The 27,438-nt window shown below is 40.1% G+C and overlaps 1 protein-coding gene across 1 annotated transcript; it reads right to left on the minus strand.

Moving 5' to 3' along the window:
• Positions 1–1,469: 1,469 nt before the first annotated feature.
• MEMO1 (mediator of cell motility 1) lies at positions 1,470–27,044 on the minus strand. The gene is made up of 9 exons (XM_048936243.1): positions 26,870–27,044; positions 17,216–17,297; positions 15,583–15,651; positions 13,531–13,643; positions 12,058–12,169; positions 11,435–11,577; positions 10,205–10,281; positions 4,963–5,067; positions 1,470–3,781 (listed from the first exon to the last, which is right to left on the minus strand). The coding sequence occupies exons 1-9, from the start codon at positions 26,928–26,930 to the stop codon at positions 3,650–3,652; spliced, it is 894 nt and encodes a 297-aa protein (XP_048792200.1). The 5' UTR covers positions 26,931–27,044; the 3' UTR covers positions 1,470–3,649.
• Positions 27,045–27,438: the final 394 nt, after the last annotated feature.

Consider the following 27,438-nt stretch of genomic DNA (forward strand, 5'->3'; position numbering starts at 1 on the left):
CTTAGACCAAACGGGTACCCAGACATGCAAGGAAGAGGCAAATACTAAGTTTGCAACTCATGCTGGAGTAAGATAACCTCAAACAACACCAGGAATCTGGAAAGGCCAGTTGTGTGCAGAGACAAATTCTTTTCAGAATTGGATAAAATCAAATAAGAGAAATAATAAAGAGAAATCTAGAGAGAAGAAAGAGCTCTACAGTTAATTAGAATGCCATTGAGTTTGCATTACTGACAGACTACAGCCAGCTCTTTCCTACACACCAGTTCCAAGCCATAAAGTTTTGCAACCACTTACTGAAGAGGCCACCTGGCTGTACTGTATGCCCAAGCAAAAAACATCCCACATATCTAAGGAACAGTAAACTGGACCCAGTGCTCCATCACGATGAGATCCTATCACAGGCCAGCTGAAGGTTCAACTTCAGCACACTTTTCACAGAAGTAGGGAAGGTCACTGTGCAAGGGACTCCAGACAAATTCTCCATGAGCATTCCATGAGTAGTTTGGGCAATTTCTGACAGCAGATCACATATCAGGGGCACAGATTCTCTTGATGCAGGAAAAAACATTCTTCTTCTGGCAATAAGTGGAAAAAACACATTATGGAACGAGAAGAACCTTGCACCAACCACTGAAGACGGGTACCAAGGGACCAGGAGTCTGCATGTGGCAACATCAGACAGCAGCAGGCTCTTGCTGCCCTCACTGCCCTTAACACACTGTACATCTACACCAAAATGTAGGCTGGGGAAGAAGTACTGCTCCATTTCAGTGCCAACAATGCGGAGCTGAAGAATCAGGAATTAAGTAGACAGTGTTTTAAAACACCTCCTAAAGAAAATATTTTAAAACAAGTCCATAAAGCTCTACTGTAAACAGCATGAAAACAGAAGAATGAGTATTTTGATCAACATCGATCAATGCTTTCATGAATCAAATACGTTTCCAGCATGCCAAAATTTGAAATCATGAATCACTTCCCTGGATGTAATCATTGCAGCAGAAGAGTGGTCAAATCCTGTAATCCTGTGCAAAGAGCGGCCTCCACAGAAATGACGAGGTGGTCTGTGGACATACACTGCTGCGTAAAGCAGACCATCTTTGTCTCAAAATGCTATGCTTAAATGGGGATTTGAGTGAAAACAACGCGTGCAGTAAAGCTAACAGCGGAAACCGCAGTCTTCAGGCAAGATCTTCTCAGCAGTTTGTTGTTATTTTTAGTTGCTTTTCCTTCTGACATTTTAAACAGACACACCAGGAAACTTGAGTGGTCAAGTCAGCTCCCTCCAACCCCACCAGAAGTCAGGACCCAAAAAACTGAGTTCTTTGAAATCAGATTGATACATTTGATTTCACAAACAGTTAATACTGGAAAAGATATAAATGTTTTTCCAGTTAGAGCATACTTCACAAAGTTTAAATGCCACTGAGTGGGCTTCTGAACTGTCAGTGCTGGTATTAGTAGGCAAAGAAAGTCCCATTTTAATTAGAAACTTTATTTTGAAATACATTACACAGTTTACATGTGAAGTGCTTTCACTGTAAGATACTTCAAAACATTGCACTGAGCAAAATGGCTGACCGGTTTCCTTGAAGCTCTTCCAGATATGTTTTGTTTTTATTAACAATATCTTACAGAACTAAGATGCAACTTAGGCATTTGTATTCAGAAGCTATTACTAGGTTTACCTTAGGGAGAAAGTACATGCTTAACTGTTCCAGTTAACTATGTGCTTCAGTAATGATGTTAAGGATTTGGCATTAAGACTGAAAGAAACCTGAGTCCTAATTAAAACTCATATTGAACAAAGATTAAAAACAAAAAAAACCTTCTGAAATTACTTTTTTAATAAGGCACAGTCAGACATGTATTTATAAAGACTGGCTACCAACTCAGTTTTACTTGCACAGCCTCCTTGCTGCTGTGTCAAAAGCAGTCTGAAAATTGTTTGACCTGTCTGCTGCTGAGAATTTTCAAGAACAAGGCAGAGCAATAAGGCAACTAAAAGAACAAAGCAAGGAAGTTCAGCATCTGTGATGGATTCTGAACAGCTGCAGAGTAGTTCATTCTGTAAATGGAGCATTCATCTGTTGTTATTAAAATGGTGGTCAACTGCGATAAGGAAAATAGAAGTAGTGCAAGCAAGGCATGTTTGCAGAAGGAATATTGCAAAGGTTATTTTTTGTTGCTGCCTGTGAGGTTTTTGATCCCCCTCCCCTACTTCCAAAAACTCAGGACATTTGCTATGTTTCAGGTGAAGAGCACGCAGCAATTCCCACAGCTTTCCAAGATAATCTAAATTGAATTCTTAAATTTCCCTCCATTACCCAGGAAAGCTGAACAGAACAGGAGTTTGCTTGACAACAGGTCAAATATCAGTGAATGAAATCTCCATTTAGATAATGAGCCAGAACTGCCATTCTATTTTGCATTTCTTATTAGAATGAAAGAAAACCTTCAGGAATAATAATAATTCAAACAATTATATCATTATTTTGGAAGAAAGTTCAAGAACTCATAAGATACCTTGTTGTTTAAAGAACATGAAGGAACTCAACCCTCAGAGGAAAAAAAAAAAAGGAGGAGAGGAGGGTGCAGGACAGAGGAGAGAAACCTTACCTTCCCCTCCCAGTTAAATCCTTGAGGAATAATTGCTTGAGAGTACCACCGTATGGCTTCTGTGGCCTATGAATGCTTCACAGATACTCTAAAAAACTATCATTTTAAGCTGCTTGCTTTCAGTTTAAGTCACTTAAAATAAAAATACTGCATTCATCCCCCTACGATAACCAAACCAAGAGAAGAAGTCATTAAAAGCATTTCTGATACAAATTTGTATCACATATTAAAAGATATCTTATAATTCTGTAAGACAATTAAAACACACAAGTTTTTAAAAATTCTTTCGCACAGCTGAACTCAGTGCAGATTTAAGATAAAAAAATCTGTAAATGAAATAAGCATAACAAATGTTGAATATAAAATACATTCTAAAGTATTTTACAGAATGGCTGAATTTCAAGCAAAGAACTGAGGATAAAGGATGTTAATGACAAGCAGCCACATACAGAACACAAAGCAATAAGTTTAAATCAGACTATTTTGGTTTGTGTAGCCCTTTATTAGCAACTAAAATAGAAGATATCTGTTGTACATCACGGGTAGTAACTGACTATACTGGAGTTTTATTATATTCTAATACAGGATCATTTATAAATGCGTTGTTTTCCTTTTTTCCTTTTATTAAAAAGCTTCCACTCCTTTTTTTCCCCCATTTACAACTTGCAAAACTATTCTGAAAGCTGAGTACATGTGCACAGGTCTGCAAAGAGTGCAAATTTAGGATATGGTAAATGCTTTACATGTCGCATTTGTAAGGACTGTCTGCCACCCATGCCTTCACAGCTATTATCTTTCCTAAAAAAATCACACAATGTTTTGATACCACTCTTCCTTCCACCGTCCTAAACAAGAAAGCATTTTTAAATGAGTTGAAACTAAGGAAGGACTACACCTACTAGAAAAGAAGTTCTATTAGTTTGAGGTTTCAGTATACCCAAAGACCAGGGACTGTATCTTTGTAAGGGCTAGGCTGGGACCCCGTATACAGAATGTGTGCAGGTGCCATCCCTGAGCATTCAGCAGTTCAGTGAACCATAAGTGCTCCAGCTGCGTAACTCACTGAGCTGTCTTGCCAGTTTCGACACTGGCTTGATTGAGCGTAATTCAAAAATGAAAAGCTCATATTCATTCCATTCTTCTGGAGCTCATTGATAGCCTGGAGAGAGGAAGGAAAAAAAAAGGGATCAGACCTCAGTTCTTTCCCCAGCCCCTTGAGGGCTCTTGGCCCCCAATGCACTACATACATCCATGCAGCTCTATACAGCAATACCAAACAACCTTTCAAAATAGATCCTCTGCAAACCACTTGCACCTCTATGAGGAATTTATACAGAAATACAAAAAAAAAAAATTGTTAACAGTTTTTAGACAGCATTTTTTCCATTGAAGAAAAAGGAAACACCTGAAATACATTTTGTGACAACTGGCAAAAGCAAGCTAACAGAGTTTAGCCCAGTCCCATTGCAAAACTCATCATTATTTGAGGCTGAGTTAAATATTTCTGCAGTTCAGCCATAATACTGAATTTTATACTCGCATCTCCAAGTATTGATATTGTTCATATGAACTTCTATAGACCGCACTTTAAAAGGCTCTTCTAGATGTTCTACACAGACTACGTTTCCAGAGAATTATCTTCCCCTTGTAAAAATGTTAGTGTGCCTTATATTTTAGATTTAAATTGTATTAAAAAAAAAATACAGCGAGATTTACTCAAGCATTATCATAAATCCGCAGCACTCCATCAGTAAAGCAGCTGTGACCCATTTAAACTAATAAGTTAAGGCAGGTTTATGTCTGCACTGCATCAAAGCAAAAAGTATAAAATACCAGTTAAGCTGAACTCTAATTGCCATAAATTTATGAGTTAACGGTGCACTGCACTCATTCTTACAGAAGTGCCTTTGCATCATATTTGCAAACAATGTTGTCACACATCACAAGGCATTCACAATAGCTAGCTAAATGCAGTACTGAAGAAGAATATACACATAAAGTGCATTTCTAAGTACTGACTCAGAAGAATAAGAACATACTTCTTCACAGAGATGGATTTTATTTTAAAGTGCCAAGAGAAAGTGAATAACTTTCATTGAAATTCAAAAGGATCATGGTACCTCATCTCCCCCAGGCAACTGAAAGCCTCAGGCTTTGTAAGAATATTTGTCTAGGAGCAAGACAAGGAAATTAGAGACCGAATTGAGAACGCTTGGAAAAACAAATTAATTCAGGACTTGCCATTTTAGAGCTAAGGAATACTTCAGCAATATTACATGTAAAACAAATGCAAACATGTTGCTAAACGTTACGCATCTTAATAGATCAGAAGTTACTTACATTTAATAATACGCCAATAGGATGTCTTCCACATATTGTATTATGGTATTTCTTCAAGTAATTGCTAAAAGATACAGGATCTAGCTGCTCTATAATGTTCATACCCTGAAAAAGAATTGATAGCAATGATTATTTTACACATTCATAAGCAGGTATCTGTGTAATCACCTACTTATGAACACAGAGGATTTTTACTCCTCATGTGCTCTACTTTCTATCAAGGGAACCTCAGCATGTGAGGGTCTAGCTTGCAGCCTTCTTGCCACCAGCCCTTAAATTACAAAGGCAGGAACTCTTCCAAATCTGTCAATGACCCAAAGATCTGTGATACTCTCCTTACAGGTATCAATGAAGTTCACATTAAAAGTCTCCTCTCGTAGACTAGTTGACTCCCACCTCCAAGGATCCCTGCTTTCATAGGATTTTGTACTGCAATAAGCAGACACAGTTACTAAAAAAGCAAAGCAGGAAGAAGTTTCTCCTCCATCTGTTTTCTCTGCTAAATCTTCCAAGACAGAGCACTTCCCTGGGACTTCTGGATGTCAAAAAGCTCTAGACAAATTATACATGTGCAAATCAAGCACACAGACTGATGTTTCCTAGACATATCAAGCACACAAACAAGGCAGTTGATCTGGGCACAGGAGTGCCATCTGCCTAGAGCATAAAAATCAGATCCAGAATGTGTCTAAAGCACTGGCAAGTTGGGACACCACAGCACCCTAAGTGCCAGAAGACCATGCTTCCATATTCCACGGGGCCATCACATTAATACATTCCTTTCCAACCACATTGAGACCCACGATGACACGGGGTCTATAGGAAAGCTAACACTTGCAAGGAACCTCCCACGTGTGCAGATATTGGCATTCTCAAAAGCAAATGGAATCTTGCAACCAAACACACAACCTACTCTTTTCCCATCGCTAAACAACGAATCATACATGATGAAAGCAGTTCAAAGCAGGTCAAACACCGCTGCTGTCTGGGTTTCACCACAGTTTTGTTTGGCTACACCAGCGTCCATCTTCTGCTGCTTTTCCTCCCTCTGAAAATGATTAATTCTGTTCACCAGGCCAACAAGCCCCAGACACTTACTAATCAGTAGGACACATAGCTGTGCTTCTTAATTGTAGCTGAAGAAGCAGGAAGGTTTTTCTCAGAGACCAGAAGAAAAGCACACACTTTGCATGGGAACAATGGGAATTTTATATTAGAAAGCTACATTAAAAAGGAAGAACAGAGATAATTTCTCCAAAGATTTCTTCTGTTTCTGTTTCCCAACCACTTCCCCTGATTTTGTGAAGCATAAGTGATAAAAGCAGAAATCATGATGCAGGAAGAAGTCTGTCTGAAGTCTCCACGTCAGGAGTGAAACCTCTTTAATACTCCGTAAGGGTGTTGGCTGATGTGGCAGATATACTAATTATTCAGACTGGATCACAGCCGAGAATGAAGGAGCTGGAGATTCCCACGAGCATCAGGGGAGGATTAGAAGACAGCAACCATAACCATCACTTACGTGTAATTTTAATTAAAAACAGACATAAGATGATTTCATAAAAAGATTAACTTCACAGAAAAATAAAACCAAGCTATACTGACTAACTGCTGGCAAGAGCCCAGTTCTTCTAGTGTCACAGAGAAGGTGTTCAGACCCCTGGCTGGTAATCAGCTGTTACTCACACTCTAGATCTACAGAACTTAAATGAATGCCAAAAACAAAGGCAGCTCCTCTCTAAGTAGCAATGATTACGGATACTGCTGCATTTCTAAGAAGTTTAAGAAGCACGTACTCAAATCATGCATTTATTGCTGAATTGTACATGTGAATATACTAAAGATAGCAGAACCAGATACTGAATGAGCTCACAAGAACATATTTCATCCATTAACGAACCATTTCATGACTTTGAAAGAAAGGCTGCTCACCTAAGAAGCTCACTTTATAGCAATAAATCACTAGAACATACTGTGCACGGGCATTTGAGCATGTCTCAAGTGAATGAATGAGGATTTATAAGAATGCCTCATAAGCTTATTTCCATGCACAAATCAGCTCTGCAAGCATTTAGAGTTACACAGTTCATCCCAGCAAATATTAACAGAGCTCCATACGTTGCTGAGTTGATACAACTGGTTGGAGACTGGCAGTAACCACTATCCTATCAGCATTCAGCACCACTGGACATACCAAACTTCCAAATTTAAGAACTGTGGCAGAACCAAGCTTGGTTCTTCATCTAAAATGACTTTGAGGAACAAAAGAAATACTTCCATCGGGTGGTGCTTTGTTTGTTCTAGAAATAAATATGAAGCTAGTCAGAAACTTTCAGCATTTGGAAATAACTGTTTTAAACTCAGCTCAGCTGAATTAAAAATATATGACAAAAATGTGAACTATCACAAAGTTTTACAGGTTATCACATAGATATTACAGCATATATCAGTTAACCAGGCATGATAAATGGCATCTACAATTACCTAGCATGGTGTATACAATGTAATTAAACAGACTTAACCACCATTATCACACTAAGGGAAGCAGAAACTTGGTCTCAACACTAGTCAGTCCAGCTCACCTTGTACACCAGAGTCACCCAGACTAGGAGATCAACATAAAAATTAATGGCTGGGCACAGCAGAGACTGAAGAGGCAGGCAGTCAGGCAGGAAGTCATAGTCTTGCATTACACCTAAGCTAAAAAGACTTCTCAGGTTGGAGCTCTCTGGAAGGTACTAACACACTGGAGTGGTCGGTAAAAACCAACTCAAAAGCCATCCATGCTCTGCACTGCTTCTCCACAAAGACAGCTGGCTGCTCCTGAGCAGCTCCCCTTCCAGTACTCAGAGGAACAGAATCCTGCCGGCTCAAGTGAGATTCAAGGCTTCACAAATAGATTCAAAGTGAGCAACCCGGCAGAGAAGGTTGGAATGCATAGTCTGAAATCTCTGGTCAGCCACAACCGAAGAATAATTACTCTTCAATGATGCACTGCAGAATATTCCTCTGCTCTTATTTAAGAAGCAGGCAAGTACCAGGTTATAACATACAAAGACAGTGCTGTACATCCGCTGCTTAATTACAACTGCCCATTAGAGGCTTCTCCCTGAAGGTACCCCTGTTAAAGAGCAGGTGTGGTGCCCCTGTCAGTGATCACACTGCAAGGCAACAGAAGGGGCACATTAAGAGTTGCTGTGGAGAAACTGACATTTGCCCAGCAATATTTACAACTCTGTATCTTCTATGCTCGAGTCTCAAGTCTTTAACAGAACCACAGTAAATGAAATTCCTCACAGTGATGAAGAGGTTGGGAAAGCTCTAGTGCCTGGAATGGTGAGGGTTGTTTATACACTAGCTAGGAAAAAGTCACACACATATACCTAAGACAAAGTCCAACTAAGATCACAGTTCTTCCATAAGGCTATTTCTAAAGAAAAGTCATTTTTTATCTCAACACAGAATACTTTCCTGCTTACCAAGTCTGGAAAAGTCTGCTGCTTTGCTGGCTAGTAAATAATTGTAAATTATTGCCCTTAGCTAACAATAATTTTATTGGATCAGCAATCACAAAGGGTAACATCTCCTCTGGTTTTAAAACAGCTTTGTCTCTAACTTCATGCTATTTTCTCTATGGAGAGGCTCAGAAGTTATAACCGTAGTCTCTGTAGCACACCAAGTGACATTAAAAAATTCAATACTTGAGATAAACAAACAAACAAAAAAGTAACTGAATGGGGCATATGAAATCAAATAGAGTCATCCAAAAAGCTGGAAGAATATGACAGGCAAATCTTTGTGGCGCTGTGCTTCATGTCCTATTGCTAGAAAGAAATTCCCTAAAATGACTAAAAACAGCGCTCTGTATCAAGTTAGAACATGGAGTCTTACTATGGAATTATGTTTCACATATGCATGATATGAACCAACAGGCAAGAAAGTGTACTGCCACAAAGCACGGTTAGTTTTCCAGTTAGAATTAAGACAAAGACAGTACTTTTCAAGTCACTACACTGTGTACAGTAGACAACAATTTCACCAGAGCTTCAAAAATGTCATTTCTTTTTGGCTGAATGACTACAAAAAGAAACAGCCCAAAGCAGCATATTCATCAAAAGTAATTAAATTCTAAAGTCCAGCCTTCTTCACAGAAACAAGCAAGAGGAAACTATGTTTGCTAACGCACTTTTCTCCTACAAAAATATGCAGAGCTGCAAGTTCTGGGACTCTACACAGAGAAACCTCTCAACTGACAATAGGAATTAGTAAAAATGGCATTGAGTGAAGGCAAATTTACTGCTTCTATTCCAGCAATGATTGGCGAAAACCAAAGACGTCAATATGGATACACAAAGAAAAAAAACTCCAGAGCTCTCTCCAACATATTTCTTATTTTACTCATTTCCGACAGGAGGACAAGAGATAACGAATAAATGCTCCTTAAATAACAATAGCTGCCTCTTCCAAAAGATTTACAGAAGTTGCAGAAACGATCCAATATTTTTAGTTGAATTTTGAAGCTGTGTTCCCAGGAAAATTACTTCTACTCTGTGAGTTAAACATTATTTTGAGGGTTAACACATTTTCTCTTTCCTATTTAAAAGGAAATATTTGGCTCCTATGATTGCAAAGAAAATGTAACAAAATTGGTATTACAGTCTCTTGTGTATTTCACATACATTCCAACCATTTGCCAAACCTAGAACATAGTATGGTCTAGCATTTTCCCCCAATCAACCGTTACAGAATAGAAGAGAGGTAAGACTGCTCCCCCAAGAAACAGGGACTTGTGTTTACCTCAAGAGCACAATCCCCTACAGCCTTTCCCCTTCATAACGGATGATGCTGAAACCTTTAATACAATCATGAAGATCACAAAGCTGTTTCAATATGCAGCTATCAAGTCTGTACTACCACAATATTTAATAATTTTTGCTGTTTTTCATAAGCATAAGTAGGTGCATGGACAGGAATTCACTGGGGGAATTGTAAGTAGGTAAACATGCATGTATTCTCATAAAATATGCTTATTAGATTACACCCACAACGTACCGTGCACACTCAATAAAACAGAAGATATTAGTAAAAAAACACAGTTAAGTTCTTTGTCTGGTAAGCAAAGGAAACATACATACAATAAAACAGCCAACCTGTAACACTTTGTTAGAGAAGTTTCCGACGTGTTCAAAGTAATGTAAAGCACAGGAGAAACTTGTTAGTTCCACCAAATCTGAAAACTTACCATTTTATCTAGGTGCTCAATGGATCTATAAATTTCTCCTTGGGATTCATCATAGTAACTGTAACGGAACCTCTGACCTTGAAACAAAAATCATGTATAAAATAAAAAAGGGAAAATTTGTAGCTAAAACACTCCCTAGTACTTACAAATTAATTGAAACTGTAATATCTGTAAGTAGTACTCTTCATTTGCTTTACACCTTTTAGCTCCACTGAGAAAATTTTAGGGCTACCACAGAAGCAGCCCAGAAGCCAAGCAAAAGAACTTAAGAGAAGGGCAGCTGTACTTGAAAAAAAAACCAAAACCAAAACCAAACCTGCTCTGTAGAACTGACACTGCAGTATCACTTAGTAGTGGCCTCTTAATGCCTTGGACTCAATTTCTATAAGTTTACATGTAAAGTAACATTTCTTTTTGCTATTCCTCTTCAGAGGACAGGTCAACCCTGGAGTCAAGCTACTACTGCTCACATAATAATATCCACTGTAAATAAGGTTACAAGAAAAAGCTCATGATAATCCAATTAAACAGCTCTAGATGGCTCATTGGCCACAGCTGAACACAGGTCACTCTTCTACAGCTCCACCTATTCCACAATTCAAAGATGAGTAAAACATGAACTTGGTTATATAAGGTGACCGAAGATGACCATGAATAAAAGGGAAGAAGGTCTGCTGTGTAACATAAAACATCTTTGTGAAGCAGTTCCCCTTTCCAGCAATTGTTACAGTAAAGGGAAAACAAAGCATTAAAGCAGAATGACAGATGTCAAGGCTTCTGGAATCTATCTAGTTCTGCCACCATGAACAGGGATAACTCTGCTGAGTTGGCATAAGTATTCCATTTGCTAACTTACCCAACAATAAAATATACAAAACTTATTTCCAAAGAGATGTTGTCATGTCCAGTGAATTGTAAACTAGTTAGTTTTGCAATATCCTTTGAGATGTTTAAGAGTAAAAAAAAAAAAAAGGAAGAAACTTCAGATATTTCATTGCAAGTGAAAAGATATTTATAAACTCGTATTTCTTCACCACTTCTTTGCTACACTGAAAAATATACTATCACTTCATTTTTGTCTATTGCTCCAACTTATTTTTTTCTTTTTAAGTTTCAAATATACATTTACCAAAAATTGAAATGTCAAATTGTGTTTCATGAAAGACATTTTTTAAGAAGTAAATACAAAATACTGATCATACTGCTGTCATGGAGAGATGTGAAACTTACCCCAATGGCAAAAGTCAGAAGAAACCACAAAGAGGTTACTAGGATCAGCTAGGTATTTACTGAAGAGTTTTCCAAATTCCTGCTCTTTTGCCTCACTCAGTGCTCCGACCAACACAGGAATAATAGTAAACTCATCCTTATGGCTTGTAAGCAAAAGAAAAAAGGCTGTAATTTAAATGACATCTGAAGGTGTTTTAGGACTTGCTAACAATTTGCAGAATGTTTTAAAAGGATGTTTTAGAGCTATAGCACACGTGATAAGGATCATACTCCTAAGTTGCTTTAAAACCTGAAACCACTTCAGTTTCAGAATATAAACCCCCCCCCCCCCCCCCCGAAGAGCATTTTTGCTGCAAAATGGAAACACTAGGAAAATGAAAAGACACATTGAAACCAATGAACAAAAAGAAAATCTCTGTGTACAAGTACTGTCCAAATGTCGACTATTTTTCCAAGCACTTGTCTCTGACCCCTCCTCCCCAAGGTTTTCATTGAAAGATGGGGAACTATGGCAGGAAATCCCTACAAAGAATATTACCTCTTCCTTCTGTACTTTAAATGTCTCAACTGCATTTTAATGCACATCATGGACCTCTTGTATGAGAAGTAATTAACCCTAGTACCTTTCCATGGCTTTAGCAGTATAAGGCAAATGCATTTCAATACTGTGTTCATCTTCATCTGTCTGTAAAGACATTCGCTCAAACATTCCGGTCTTCCACAGTTCTCCATAAACTGAAATGAATCAAAAATATTTATATCATTCTTCCCCACACACAAACAATAAAGCAAAATATAGTGCACCATTATCAGAAATAAGCCTAGTAAATCAAATTACTTGTCTCCAAGAGCTGTCAACATAAAGCATTTGATTTCTACATCAATTTAAGATTAAAGTTATGTTCAAGTCATAAACTATTTAATTCACAGAATAAAGGCGTGTTAAATCAAGTCACCTTGTTAGTATTGAGATTTTCAGTTATGGCACAAGATCTAATAATAAAGCTTCATAGCACAGTAGAATATAAGAAATATACATGCACTGCCTAGACTTTCAACTCTGATTTTCCTAAACTACACCATCATATATATATATATTTTTTTTTATATATATAATTTTTTTTTTTTTTTTAAAGTTGACCAGCTGAGCCATTGCTGGATGTATTACTACTACAGCTACTGAATTATGAGGTCTAGAGAAAGCAAAATCTAATTAAGTAACCCACCCCTATAAGTTAATTTTCATTCTCCTAAGCAAACTTGGTAGTATGCAAACAGTGATCTCTGCATTTGAAAACTACCCGGTGGGTCACCTGATGTAGAGCACTGCCTCATCTTCCATTACAGAAATGCAAAACCTGAAATATTTGGCACCTAAGGAAGTTTTTGCAGGCACAACACACAGGAAGCCTGAACTAGCTTGGTTAATACGTGATAATGAGATAGCAACATAAAATTGGCTAAATACCACTAGATAGCTAATTAGATACTGTATAGTTTAGATATACTTTGAAACATACACAACTCAGAGTATCACAGCCATCTTCACTGCATCTTTAAACTTACTGTCAAAGACCAGTCTTTCATGGACTAACACTAAGTCCTGTAGGCACCACACCAATGTAAAAAAATAAGTCACATGCAATACAGCATCCAAATAAGGGTAGTTTTTTGTTCCTTTATTAGAAATACACTCAAGCCAACTAAAGCACTGTGTTTTTTGCAGATAGGATACTTCAGAGAATGCTGGAGCACGCGTGTGGAGGGGCTATTAATTTAATGCAGCACTTGTTAATTTTGTGATTGCTTTTTAAGATTTGTCAAGAAGCACAAACTCATACTGATAAAGATTATTTAAACAAAGACTGAGAATTGTTCACATGCAGGAGCAAAAGGCAATGATCTTAATATATTAGTGCCTGCAAACACCAGGATCATCAAGAAGTTAGCTTTCATTGGAGTAAAAAGTTTCACATTTGTATGCCACACAAAAGCAATGATGTGCCCAGCACCACAAGGGTCTTCAGCACTGCACTGTCACAGCTAATTCTAAAGCCCCAGCAGTTACCAGCAATTAAGCTTTATTGCACACTTACTCTTTTGGTCAATTCGGAGATCGTACAGAGGCGTTCTATAAATGTCCACACTGGAAAGTGCACATCTGGAAAGGGGCACGTGATGGGAAGGCCCAAGAATGAAAATTTTTCGGCTACAACGATCAACAAAAAAGGCCCAGAATTTAGACAACAGCAATTGTACAGAGACTTGGTTTTGAGTGACAAGTTCAATAAAAATGCTGACATACCAAGTGATACTTTCAGCAGTTACCTGGTGGTTAACAGCAGAGTTTTATTCTATTATGAATCAGACCACGGATCAATCCTTGATCCAGTCTCACTCAGTTACTCAGAAACAATCATAAGACCAGTGCAGTAATGCTTCATGTAGCTTTAAACCTCTTAAACAGATTATATACCAACACTAATCACCTAGCAACTGACTGGAGTCATCTGAAGGCAGAATTATACATGATAGCCCTTTGGTCCAAGGAGTGAATTGAAAATCTAACTCAACCTTCAGTTATACACAGTCAATTACAGGTATGCACTCTCAAATGAGGATTATAGATTTATCATCTATTCAGAGCTGTTCAATAGTTTACTTGATGAGCCTTTACTTCACGCTTTACCAAATTCCACTTTAAGCTAATCTCAAATGGTGTATTTGTCCAATTGTTGCACTAAAAACAGGGATTTGGATCTACACACTCATAGCTTCAGCTGACATTGCCCTGATATTCTTCCACCCATCATCAAGATATTTCATGAAGTCATCAGTTCCTGGCTCTTGCTTTACTATTAGGAGCTCTCCTGTCACAGAACTTCAGAAAAATCTACAGGAAATTCAGCTTTCCAGAATCAGGATCACATGATATTTCTGCACTGAACTAAAGTGGTGGAGACATCAAAAGATTTTCATTTCTTCTTTCTTACATGTGAAATGAGAACAATACTAAAATACTGTACCTGTTTACAGAGCTCATACAAACCAAAAAATCTAAACGTGCAATAGTTCAGTTGAAAGATTAATTACACTCCAGTGAATTCTAGACATCCCATGCAATAAAACAGTAACTGATCCAGCAAGTTCAATTAACTCACTGTATCACTGAACCTGGGGAATGCGACTTGATTTAGTTTTAGAGAAACCAGTTCTCTGGCACACTAAGTTATCTTCACTTTGTTTACAATAGTTTAGAGTGCATGCTAACATTGTCTTTGGGAGTATGACATTTATCTCATAAGCAATTGATAGAGCCAGTTTTTAGACTGGCATTACAAGATCCACACAGTGAGTGAACATTGGAGATGCTTTAAAATTCTCATTGAACAAATGTTGCTGTCAAAATAGGCAAGAACTATATTTTTTACTAGAATAAAATCTCTTCGTATTTTTAGATGAAGACACAGACTACAGTGGGGGTAGTTTGTTGGTGGTGTTTTTTTTTTGTTTTTTTTTTTTGTTTGTTTGTTTTTTAATTTTGGGGTTTTATTTCTAAGCCTGTGCCAAATCCATTTAAAACTATTACAACAAGTAACTTTCACTGACTGCAAATATTATATACATGCAATGGTTACTTTTTCTCCACAGCAGAAGAGAATCCTGGTAGCATTCAGCCCATAACCCTGCACTGAAAAACCAATGCAGAATTGTGATCAAATACTTCAGTATACTTAAAAGAAAACAAAATCTCCCACAAAAAAATAAAATGGAAACAAAGATACCCTGTGACCAGTAAGATACAAAATAGCTCAGGCTCTTAGAAAAGCAATGGAACATTGAGTAGTAAAGCAAATTTTATACTATTATTTGTTGAAAGAACACCTTTAGCATCTCCCTACTAGAAATGTAGCTGCCAATAAATCTCCACATTTTTGAAAATACTGCTTTACATGTTCTTCCTCAACAATATCACACTATTTTTTTTTCCTAAGATTCAAACAATTTGAGCACTGTGAGGTTTAAAGAGTAGAAAATGAATGTATAAAAGACAAAAAAAAAAAAAACCAAACCCAAAAATATAAGGAGAACAAGTAGTACTGCATAGACCTCATTGTAAGATCTCTAAAAAAGAGGTTAATACTTACGTAATATTAGGATCTACTTGCTTGTAAGCATGGGCTGCACAAGATCCACAATAGGTATAACCTGCGTGGCTGTAAATCAAGTTAAACAGTATTAACTATGTTTAACATTTTTGCAAAACACACATAATATTTATATTGCTATTAAATATTAGCATTTTCATCCCCTAATAACTAGAAATAGCAAGAATAATCCCCAAACCACCTCATGGAACAGCTGAAGAGCACTATTCCAATACTGAATGCACGCATGACGTATTTGTAAAAGAGATAGCAGTAAACATGAAGTTGGCCTCCTTAATCAAAGCACCTTTCATTATTTATAAAAGATATAGTAAATCCACTGTATAACTGCACACTGTTAGAAGTTCACAGTAATGCTGAGAGTGCAGCCATAAGATATGGAAATAATACAATGTTGGAGGAAGTCTTCTTAACCAGATATGTATAACTCAATATGGAGAACAGTAGAAGAATCTGGCAAAAGCAGACTATGTGTTACAACAGCAAGGGGAATAAAAATATTAGGTCAATGATGAACACCACCCTCAGCAACAGAATAAGTGGGCACAAGGAAGGGAGTGGAATGCAGCATGATGTATATACATAGATAGTATCTGGAGCAGGTTATCCTCAAAATTATCCCTGGATTTTACTTCAAAAGGGTACACTACTGTAGACTAGGTGGAGAAAAGGGAGACAGAGTGAATCAGCCAGGTTAACAGAGCCTTCAAAAGGTTCCATCTGATGCAAGTTTCTGTGTCCTTCACAAAAATTTTATTAGCCATATTCCACATTAGAGATGTCAAAACAAAGGCATAGGTGAATGAAACAATTCAGCAAGGCCACAGAAGTATCTCCAGCAGTCTGGAGAAAGAATTCACGTTATCTAAGCTGCAGCTAGAAAGTCTTTCTCCAGATATTCCTGCAAGGAAAGAGCACGGCAGACTGGGGACAATTTCTTCCATTGATTCAATACTATTATGAAATACTTCTAACATTACGTTAACACTATGATCCAACAGGAAATACAGGAAGTGAATTAAGGTGCGTTTTCTAGAATTTCCTTCCTACTCACAAGGAATTGGAATGCTCAACATACCTTTCTTATATGTATGCCTTCACTATTGTCATTAAATTTAGTTCTACCTAAATAACTTAAATGATGCTTATTTCTCCTGTAGACCAAAACAAATAAAACACACCAAAAAAAAAACACCCAACAAAAGCAAACCATTTTTGACTGCTGGAAAATGTTTCAGTGCAGTTTTAGCTTTGCAAAGTTGTTTTCTCTTTGCTGACTTCAAAAATAAATGTACGCATGGCTGTTCAGTGCTATAACTGCATTGAAAGAGTCATCTTAGGCTACCACTCTATCTCTTGTCTTAGTGGATCACAAGGAAAAGATTATTTCTTCAATCCATCTGCAAAACAAAACTGACCATATACTAAGATGATCATGGATTTATGCTACTTCCGCTTCATTTTCTAAATATTATCCGGAAAAAAAAACCCATCCACATGACATTCCTTTCAGCTATAGTCAAGATTTCCCCCGTTTTCAAAAATCACTCAGAATAAGTATGTATTTTGCAAACCAAATATTATATACACCAAAATTAGACTTCAAACTTACGGTGCAATAATGGCTCTAGCAGGTCTCTTTGTGGACTGTACTTGAGAAAGCCAGCCTTCTAGTTGTGCATTCAGCTGGGGTCCTATGAACATATAAGGAAATAGTGAAGCCATTAAAAAGAAAAAAAAACAACCATATATATAAAAATAACACCTCCATAATCAATATTTAAAATAATCTTAAACTTCAAGGCCTGTGTCTCAGTCCAGAAAAAGGAAGTATAAAAACCAACATGCCTGTAATGTTCAAGTTTGCACTAGAGAAGTTTCAAACTCCCAGTCCTTGAAGTCAATTTATTCTACATCCACATGCTGTCTGGATAGATGCACATCATTAGAAAGCATGGCCACTGATCTCAAAAGGGAGCTCAGTAGATTATTTATTCTTCCAGTAATCGTATTCACAGAATTTAGTAGTGATAAGACAGCATATGCCAAGAAAAAACAATATTGGAAGATGGTGTGCCCTATACATATTGATGGCCAACAGTAATATGATAGAATACAAAGCACAACGTAAAGCATGTTGTAAGCTGGAAGAACTGTAAAGAAGACAGCTTATAATAAATGCTAGTACTAACTCCACAGCAGCTTCCAATCATACACTACAAGTGCATATACTTCTCGACATAAACATAGCTACATATTTCACAGACCAGATCTCATCCCCTCTCAAGAGCAGCATACAGCTACACAAAACATTGCCAATATGCCAGCTTTTGTAGAAGGGGATGGTAGGAGGGGAAAGGACTTTCTTTGTGGTTGTAAAAACTCCCATTTTCCTATATGTAGAAGCTGAACACTTACTGCAACTCCTTTCCCTCAATCTACAATCACCTCCAGGGCCTCAGATGCAGCCTACACCTTTAATGTGGCACAAGTGGCAGGCTGCAATGCTGCAACCTTACAAAGCAATGAATCTGTCCAAAATACCCACATACCAATTTAGTTCTGCTGCTTCTACTGCACACTTTTAAAATTAAAAAAAACACAAAGTTTTTTTTCCTTAATTCTCCCAAAACATGTGCAAGAACTTTCTAAAAAAAACCTCTTTAGGAAAGAACTCCTTGAAACATCTCCTAACCAGAGTCTTAACCAACCCATGAATCAGCCCCAGCTTCACCCTTCTCTCCAAAAAGGACTCGGTGCAACTCTATAGCAGAAGTGCCAGGAGCTTACAGGCAGCCTGAGATAGACTTGGACTCACCCCCAGCCAACGTGTTTGGCCTTCTTTCATTCCTTCTCCAGCAGCTATTTTTGATTAAGAAGGCAGTTAAGACGATTTATCTTTCATTAAGACAAATCAGGTAACTCACTGGACAGTCTGAACACAAGGCGCAGAATCTTTGGTAGTTTTCTAACATTCCATATGATTGTTCAGAGAGGACCAAAACCAAAATTTCTGCTCTTACAGTGTGGTGAAGTAAGGTGTCCTGTTTGCTCGGTCTGCTGGTACAGACTTCTCTTTCTACAGGCAATAAAATCACTAACAAGTCCGTGTAACCCAAGGGATGGAACTTCTATCAGTGTTTACTCAAGGATGGAGTAACAGATTTGCTTTCAGCCTTTTCTCCCCCCTTTAATGGTGACTTTGGAGATCATTAACTCAAACCTAATGCAAGTTTCCCTATCAACTAATACATCTTTTTGAAATTACTTGCATTAGAAAATGTAAGTAATCAAATCCTTTTCCAAAGGAAGCATGCAAAGGAAAATGAAAAAACAAACAAACAAGAAACCCCCCACACATACCCGTCCAACCTTCTAGTAAAATAAAACCTAAATAAACCTCAGTACCCCCAAGAGAACTCGCATTACTGACAGGATTACCTGCAGCTCCCTGTTCTTACAAATATTTTCAGGGGGATATTCTAGCACGGTAATTTCCTTGTTAGCACATTACCCAGGGACAGAAAGCTACTGTTAGCATCAACTTAAAGCATTCAGAGAGGTTTTTCTTTCAGTTTATCAAACATGACAGCGCTTAAGGCTAAAGTCAAAATATTTGAAATGAATATATACAATATAAATAAACCCACATTATCACAGTAGGTATGTTCTGCCATATGGGATGATATAATAGGAGACAAATAGCACCGTAAGTTTTCTTCATATGTGAACGTGAGTTAAAATAGAAAAAAGCTTTTGCAAACAGTCCCCAGATAAGTGAAACAGTCAACTCTTCAGCTGACAGCGTTGCCTGTCTAACCTTGTGCTGCAGGGGTGGGAAGGAAGAGGGGTTCCTGTCTCTTCAGTCCCAGGTAGAAAGCCCAGCCTGGGAAAGCTGGCAGATAGAGCAACAGTTGTTTTTTTAAGGCCTCAGAAAGCCTGCTGAATTCTATGAACAGTCAGCATGCTTCAGCATTAATACTGCAAGATGAGACCTGTCCTTGTCTGAAGAAAGATTAAGCAAAAACCATGAGCTTCACTGAAACGAGTAATATTATGACAGGATTTCAATCCTCTGAAATAAGGTATAAATATAAGTATGCAAGTAAAGAATGTTGACGTTATCTATGGATATTTCACATCCTGTTTTGTTTAGCAAACTGGCAGAAATTCCACTAACTAAGAATAATTGTGAGTACAGACCAAGTCTCCAGCAGACAGATGTACAGAGACAGCTACAGACACAGCTGGTTCAAGTTTCCTGCCTAGAAGCTGCACTTATTTTTACAATCAACATCATCCAAAGCAGTGAGCAAGAAGGAATCATTCCATTAAAATAATGGTTAATAATGGTTAAATGGTGTTACCTCATGTATCAAACATGCAGCACTCACACACTTTGGTTCATCATCCCTATTTAGACTCTTCACAGTGCAGGCTTTGTAAGCTGCACCAAAGCAACACATGTTCCACATAGCCAACCTTACATTGCTAGATGAGACTGAAGCGCTCATATGCCACGGCCAGCAGAATATATTGGAAACTTGCTCTGGACACAGCCACCACCATTACCAGTGCAAAACCTCTCTTTTCAGGCGGGTGATTTGAAGTCTCTTTTACAGTGGGTGTCACTTTCATTGGCAGAGCATAAGGCTCAATCAAAATTCTGAGCAGTACATGGGACACCTGCCTGATCTCTCAGTCATGCATATATAACAGGTGCAGCAGTACAAGTAGTGGTGGAGCACAGTGACAGTAACACTGTTTATAACATGATTTGTTCTCAGAACATGGCTAATTACTGCATATGTACTATGAGGAAACGCAGACCCTGTCCCCAGCTTTTACGCTTCTACTTTCAGCTTTTGCCCATCTAGCCATGCGCTGTTCTACAGGAACCAAACCTCTTCTTCACTGCACCTTACTCCTTAGATCTTCTCGTTATCTTTACCTATAGATGGGAAAGTCTACAGAAGTAATTCTAATACATTCTACAGCAGATATACTTGTTAAGTCTCTAGCCTTGTGTCAGGTTAGAAAAACCGAGGTCAGTAACAGTGAAACCTTGGGGGCTACCACAAAGCAGTTTCGTGATAAACTGGAGGAACTCCTATGCCTGCATCTTCGAATGGGAGTCTAAACCAATCCAACTGTCAGGCAGACTTCAGTTTGGAACGTGACAGAAGACTGACTAGTTTCTCAGTTACAACTGCAGAAATGTAACGGTTGTTTTAAAAACTACAGGTTCCACTTGAAAAAAAAAGTGCTTATTTCAAACGGCAAACGCCAAACTCTTGAATAAAAAACAGGCTTTGTACTGACAAAGACTGGAATTTGTCAGGAATAGGAAATGGCTTTCAAAGGCTTGTGTTGATAAGCACATTCTCTGCTGCTGTGATATAGACTTTTCCAATACTGAATACTGATGAAACACTGAAATCAGCCTAAGAGCAAGGCAGAAATTTACTTAGGTGAATTGCAGGACTGCAAAAGAAAACATTAAAATACAAATGAAGATTATACTTACGATACATAAATTCCTACTTTACACACTGCAAGATGAACATAAAACAGCAGGTAATGCTTGAATGAGGGAAAATAAAACTGAAGCCACAACACTGAAATCTGCTTTGGTGGCAGTTCCCACGGGCACGTGCCAGCTTTCCTGTATTCTACCAGTTCTAATTTGCTTCACCGAAAGCTATTGGGAAATAATCAAACACTGTCTACATCCATTAAGAACATCAGCCAACATGCACCTACTTTATGAAATCCTCCCCAGCTAGGCCATTCAGAGACAAAACAAACGACCTTCTGTTCTGTAGCTCCAAGAAAGTGATTTAGACTCTAATGTGAAACACTTAGGTGCTAAACGTAATCAGAATTTGTGTAAGTATTCACAAGGTGATACTTGCAGGACTGTTTTAGGAGCACACAAAACATAAAGCTCTTTTTCAATTTTATTTGCACCATAAAAGGTGAAGCTTTACTTTCTTTACTTGGAGTGCCTTGACTTCAACTGTGTTTAAGTGATCCAGCTAGAAACAATAGCCAGGGAAGCGTATTTAAAATTACTTCCGTATACTTTTGCACTGCACAATGTTGAATAGTGAAGTCTACACGTTAATGCTGGATCTCTTACAAATTAATCATGGAACACAACAACGCATCCACTTTTCCCATAAAATTTCTAAGAAAGAAGATCAAAAGGGGAGAAACATTACATGCAGTCTTTAACCTCGCAAAGCAAATACTGAATTCTTGAGATAATACAATTAGTTGTTCACAGATTTTAAGGTAAGAACAGTTGTGCTTGGCTGCATCTGAAATGTGCCAGCTAATGTCACAACAGTAAGACTTTGTGGCCAGTAATTAATTATCTTGCAGACATTATTAGTGAAAAGAGCTGTGTACAGCAGCATCAGGTCACTATTTCCTCTCATTTCACTGTCCCTCATGTTTTCTTCTTCTCCTGGATCCACTGCACTTACCCAACACAAATAACATGGTGATGCTTACATGCATTACTTCTGCATTATGTTTATGAATGCGCCTTGGTGAGTTACTCCAAATTATGGGAGCGCACCAGGCTTCCAGGCACACCAGATTATGGACTTCCAAAAAACTTGGATGAAACAGCAGCCAACTCCCTTAGCCCCCTCCCATACCCGCATTCACAGTCTAACAGCTCACAAAGCCACTCACATCATTCACTTCTGGCCCCTTCTACCACCACAGACACTCAGGCTCAGCAAAGCACTGAGCAGAGGCTCTGTGCTGAGTGAAGGCAGGATGCCATGGCTCCAGAAGTCAGTGGGAGGCACCCCAGCAGCCACATTTGTCTTCAAAACGCATGCAGAAGGCCTGGCAAAGACCTGACACTCATTCAAGAAGACAGTCGCTGAGTAGAAATGGCTGTAACTGATGTACGCACTTTTTTCTGATACTGATAAGAAATGAACACAAGACAACCACAAGGTTCTACCCCTCACTCAAATATCTATGCAGAGATAGACTATCTACTTGGCTCATCACACAAATTAACTCAGGAGTGCAATGGCCTTTTGAGTCAATGCAGTGATTACTATGCCAACTTACATTTGCATTAAAAAGCATACAGAAATTAAGGTCAAAGGATTTGGTACAGGCTACCAGAGCCACACTTCTGATCACAAGGCTTAGTCACAGAGAACAGAAATAAAGTGTACCTAACACGATGACAAACCCATTTTACAGGACAAATTTCAACTCATGCAGTATTGTCACCTACACAGTCAATTTGATTTTGCTCACGTGATTTGGAACAACTCACTCACGTCCTTTGTGTTTCAATTGTATCAGGATGCCACTGACTGGAGAAAGGTTGAGACAAGAGGACTTATCACACACTCTATTAAGGAGTGCTGTAGTATTCTATCAGCACTTTCAGGAGCCAGACAAGGCAGGCTGGCTGCCAGTAAATGAAGTGTGTTAAGCACCCTGTGTGACATCTCACCTGTAATGGCATGCTACACATAAAGTAAGAAGGAAAGATAACTGGATACACAAAAAATAATATTTATCCTCATTTAAGGCATGCATGGATCAACGTCCCACAGAACTGGCCAGGTTGGCTGGGGCCCTGTGCAACCTATCTAGTACTTGATCCAGTGGTTGACAATGCTGCCTTGGGTAGAGGTGCTGGAACCTGACAACCCTCGAGATCCTTTCCAACATAAGCCACTCTATGATTCTATCTAGGAAAGCATCTGTCCTGCGTTTCAAGCCACGGAAAATTATGTGATTTTTGTTTCATGTTGTCCCTAATCTTCTCCTTTTCCCTGCTGGTCAAAATCTATTTCTCAAGAGATCTGAATGCTAAGCAATTGAATTAACCCAGCAGGATTTTCTTCCAAAAATAAATCAGTGTACAATTTTTCACCACAGAATGATAATACTTCAGAAATATACACGCATCTGTTAGAGCAGAGCAACAGGTTCATCATTTTGTCTACATTAGTATGCCTGTATCTCATTTTCGCAAGCAGTTTTAGCAGCCACCATACATCGGGTTGCTAGGCCAGAGAAGCAATGGCATGTCACATACTATTTCAGACTTTCAGTAAAAAAACAACAACAACATACAGATAGAAGTCTGGAAGTGACAAAAAAAAGTTACTTAGATCAGTAGCCTACTCTTAGCATTGGTCACAACAGTACATTTTCAAAGCTTACTTGCAGAGCTTCCCTTTTTCAGAGCTGCTGCTAAGTTGAAGGAGGAACATTGTTCTTAACTGTCTGACCAAACACATCTCATTAGACAAATGCTCTACAAGTCCACATCTAAAGTCCATTAATATACTACTCAGACTGATGTGGGACAAACACAAACTTCCCTACACCAAGAATTCTAGAAGACATGTGATATTCTATCATAATTATCATCACCCAGAACTCAACTGCAGAAATTTATTAAGGAAGTTGCTTTTTAAGTGTTCTTTTACAATAGCACGGTATGGATGTAGAGTACTTTGGAAGTTAAGCACTACCAACACCATGAAGCATCCCCCAGCTTCACTGACAAGTAGAAGTTGCAGTGCTTTCTGCCTGTGACATCACCCTCCCTCTCTCAACAACGAAGTTGTTTACTTACAGCTAGATATGACACACTAATGTGTAGGCACGCCTAGATGTGCATAATCAGGCAGCCAGTCTCAACAGCTCTGAAAAGTTTATTAACATCACACAATTAGGTGATGTATTCTCACTAGAATGTAGCGCATGTTTATATTTTCCAAGGCAGAACACCCAAGCAGTACATATTCCATAGCTGGAGAAAACAAAGTGGAATGAGGGTTTATTTTCAGCTGAAGCAATTGCTGCCCTACAAAAACGATTGGTCTTCAATGAGAAAGAACAGTATTTCTTGTAAACCCTTTTAAGGGCATCCTTTCAAGGATATCCTTTAGCCACAATTCTGTTTTCCATTTCAGATCTGTTCTTCACCCTCTTCTCCCTCAGCTTTCAGGGTCCTCTTCTCAGCTAACTTAATCTTTTTCCCAGATCAGACATCAACTGTCAGATCCTATAAATTTTTGAACATGTCCTTCAAGAACCACATTTCTTGTTGCCCCTTTTGGACAGATGTAGCATGCTAATAGTCATCTTACATATGGAGCGAGATGAGGGTTCCCAAAGTACCTGCTTGCTCTGCACAAGGGAGCTCAGCTCTATTGAAATAGAACAGTTTTCAGGAAATGGGAAGCTTAAATGCTAACCAGTTGAATATAACCCATCAAATCGCTTCTGGGCCTGGATGGTAAGCACAAAGGGTGTAGGTAGAAGGACTTGATTCCTGCAGAATCACAGGAATGCAAAGAACTATCGCTATTCTAATTCTATGGTAAACGAATGCCCTCTTGGTCCTCATCTGTTTCCTGCTCACTTTTCATAGACCCTCCCCAAGTAGAATTCAAGAATGAGTTCCCAGGCAGCAAACTACACGTAGCCCCTATCTGCAGCCTCACACACCCTATGTAAATGGCACACAACAGCTCTACAGAAAGAAACATTAATAAAGTTCTCTCATTTATAAAAGAATCCCCCCAAAAAGTAAAAACATCACCCCAAACTTGCAGTCTACGCAACATTATCCACCAACCCCAAAGCCACACACTAGCAGTTACAATTTAACTTGTCAGAAATACCATCAGCACCAACTAGTTAGAACATGATTCCCTTTAATATCCTTGTTTGGTTGTTTTCTTGCAGGGAGGTGCCTGCCACCCTACCCAACCCCTCCCCAGCCATTAATAGCCACAGGCAGCCAGAGAGTTTCTGGATGTCCCACTGCAGACAAGTCCTACTGGCCAAACTGGTCACACAGACCTAGAGACGTAATCCCACAGAACTGCCTGCTGAATTCACACAGGGAAAAAAAGCAAACAAAAAAAACCCAACAGCAAACAGTAGCTTTGCCTCACAAATTAATTATGATGCAAAAGTAGATATTGTTTTACTTGCAACCTGGAAGGAAGCCAGCATCAAAATCAAAGCTACAAGATACAGCTAAGGTCCTTTAGCAATTCCACATTGCAAAGCCATTTTCTGCCATATTAATAAACAAAACGACAAGAAGCACAAACAGATGTGATCTTGTCACCCAGTCTTAACATTCTGATGTTCTCACGTTTAAAAATACCTCTGACACAGTCCTGTTTGCTTGCTAGAGGGCAACTACCTTTCTCTCCAAACAACTGGAAAACTAAATTCAAGCTGTCTGCTCCAGACACAGGTTGGAGGCCAGTTGTGCAATGGACACAGCCATTATGCCTCCAACATGAGGCTCAAAAGGAAGACAGTCATTCTCTATTGTTGTCTGGAAGCAGACAGCCATAGCCGACAGCCCTGCTCCTTATCTCACAGCCTGCATCTTCCGGTATCACCTCCCCCGTGTATTTCTTTACTTCCTTTCCAGTTTTTTTTTTTTTTTGCCTCATACCTTATTCATTACTTTGTGAAGGAGAGAGGAAACCACTTCATTACAGCCAGGAGAAGTCCTTTATAAATATCAGTTTAGGATTCTGAATACACAGAGGGCTTTGACTGTACCCTTCCCCTATCTCTGCACCCCAGGTGTTCTCTACAAGAACCTCTCGCTCACCCACATTTCTGCAACGGTCTTTATCCCCAGGGCCAACAGCAGACTGCTGCACGTCACTTCAGTAACAGCTGTGGAAACGCAACTGGGATTCCCACACAGCTCCAAAACCCAGCAGAGGGTACCGCCACGCACACGTGCATAGAAACAGAGCCATTCCTGACTTCTGACGTGAGGGTGGGGAGCTCCCCCCCTCCAACGCACTACCTCCCTTCTGCTCTTTTCGCACCAATATCGCTTTTAGAAAAGGCACACAGCCCGCTCCGTACAACCGCTAGCACAAGAGGAGCTTCGGAGGAGCAGCCACGAGTCGGGCCGCAGGCACAGAACGAAGCCTCCTCCTACCCCCCAGCCCGGCACCGACCCCTGCAGCACACGCTCCGCGCCCTCTAAACCCCACGGAGGAACCCCGGGGCACTCGGCCCCGGACACAGCGCCGGGAGGGGCACACGGCGACACGAGCGGGGGGGCCGCCGACACGCCGTCAGCCTCGGCCCCCGCTTGCCGCGGCCCCCCGCCCGCCACGTGCCGGCCGCGCCGTCGGGGCGGGGCTCGCCGCGCTCCCCGGCCCCGGCGTAAAGTGCTGATTCAGCCCCCACCCCCCGCCCCGGGCCGCGGCGCCGCTACCTGAGGCAGTGTACCAGCTGCCGGCGTGGCTGGCCTCCCGGCAGAGCACCCGGTTGGACATCTTGGTGCCGGAGCCGCCTATGGTGTTCGGGGGAGCCGGTGGGGGACGGGCCCGGCCGCGGCGGCGGCGCTGCTCCCCCTCCTCCCCCGGCGCGGCCCGGGCCCGGCGGGCGGAGGCGGCGCTGCCGGCGGCGCCTCCGGGCGGGCGGACGGGCGGCGAGCGGGAGGGGGGCGCCCGGGGGCGGCGGGCGGGGCGGCGCGGGCCGGTGCCGCGGGGCCGCGCTCGGCCGCAGGCGCTCGCCCCGCGGGAGGCGCCGGGGGGGGAGGCGGGGACGAAGCTCGAGGCTGCCGCCGCCAACTCCGCGCCGGCGGGTGGGGGACGCGGAGAGAAGGGGGACGCGGCCGCGACTGGGTTTGGCCCGGCTCGGCTGCCGTGGTCTAAAGGCCGCGCGGGCGCCGCTCCCCCATTGGGCACGAAAGCAAAAGCCTCGCCGCCATTGGGCGCCCGGCCCGTCCGCGCCCGCCCCCCGCTTTGACAAGCCCGGAATGGAGCGGCGGCGGCGCCTCCG

Source organism: Lagopus muta, chromosome 2, assembly GCF_023343835.1.
Source record: "Lagopus muta isolate bLagMut1 chromosome 2, bLagMut1 primary, whole genome shotgun sequence".
NCBI lineage: Eukaryota > Metazoa > Chordata > Aves > Galliformes > Phasianidae > Lagopus > Lagopus muta.

Excerpts from the sequence above, each read along its gene's own strand:
- MEMO1 (XM_048936243.1), bottom strand. The coding sequence starts at position 26,930 with ATGTCCAACCGGGTGCTCTGCCGGGAGGCCAGCCACGCCGGCAGCTGG. Across the intron at positions 12,170-13,530 it reads TCTCCGAATTGACCAAAAGA|TTTATGGAGAACTGTGGAAG; the intron begins GTAAGTGTGCAA and ends GATTCATTTCAG. Across the intron at positions 3,782-4,962 it reads CTATTGGCGTATTATTAAAT|GCTATCAATGAGCTCCAGAA; the intron begins GTAAGTAACTTC and ends TCCTCTCTCCAG.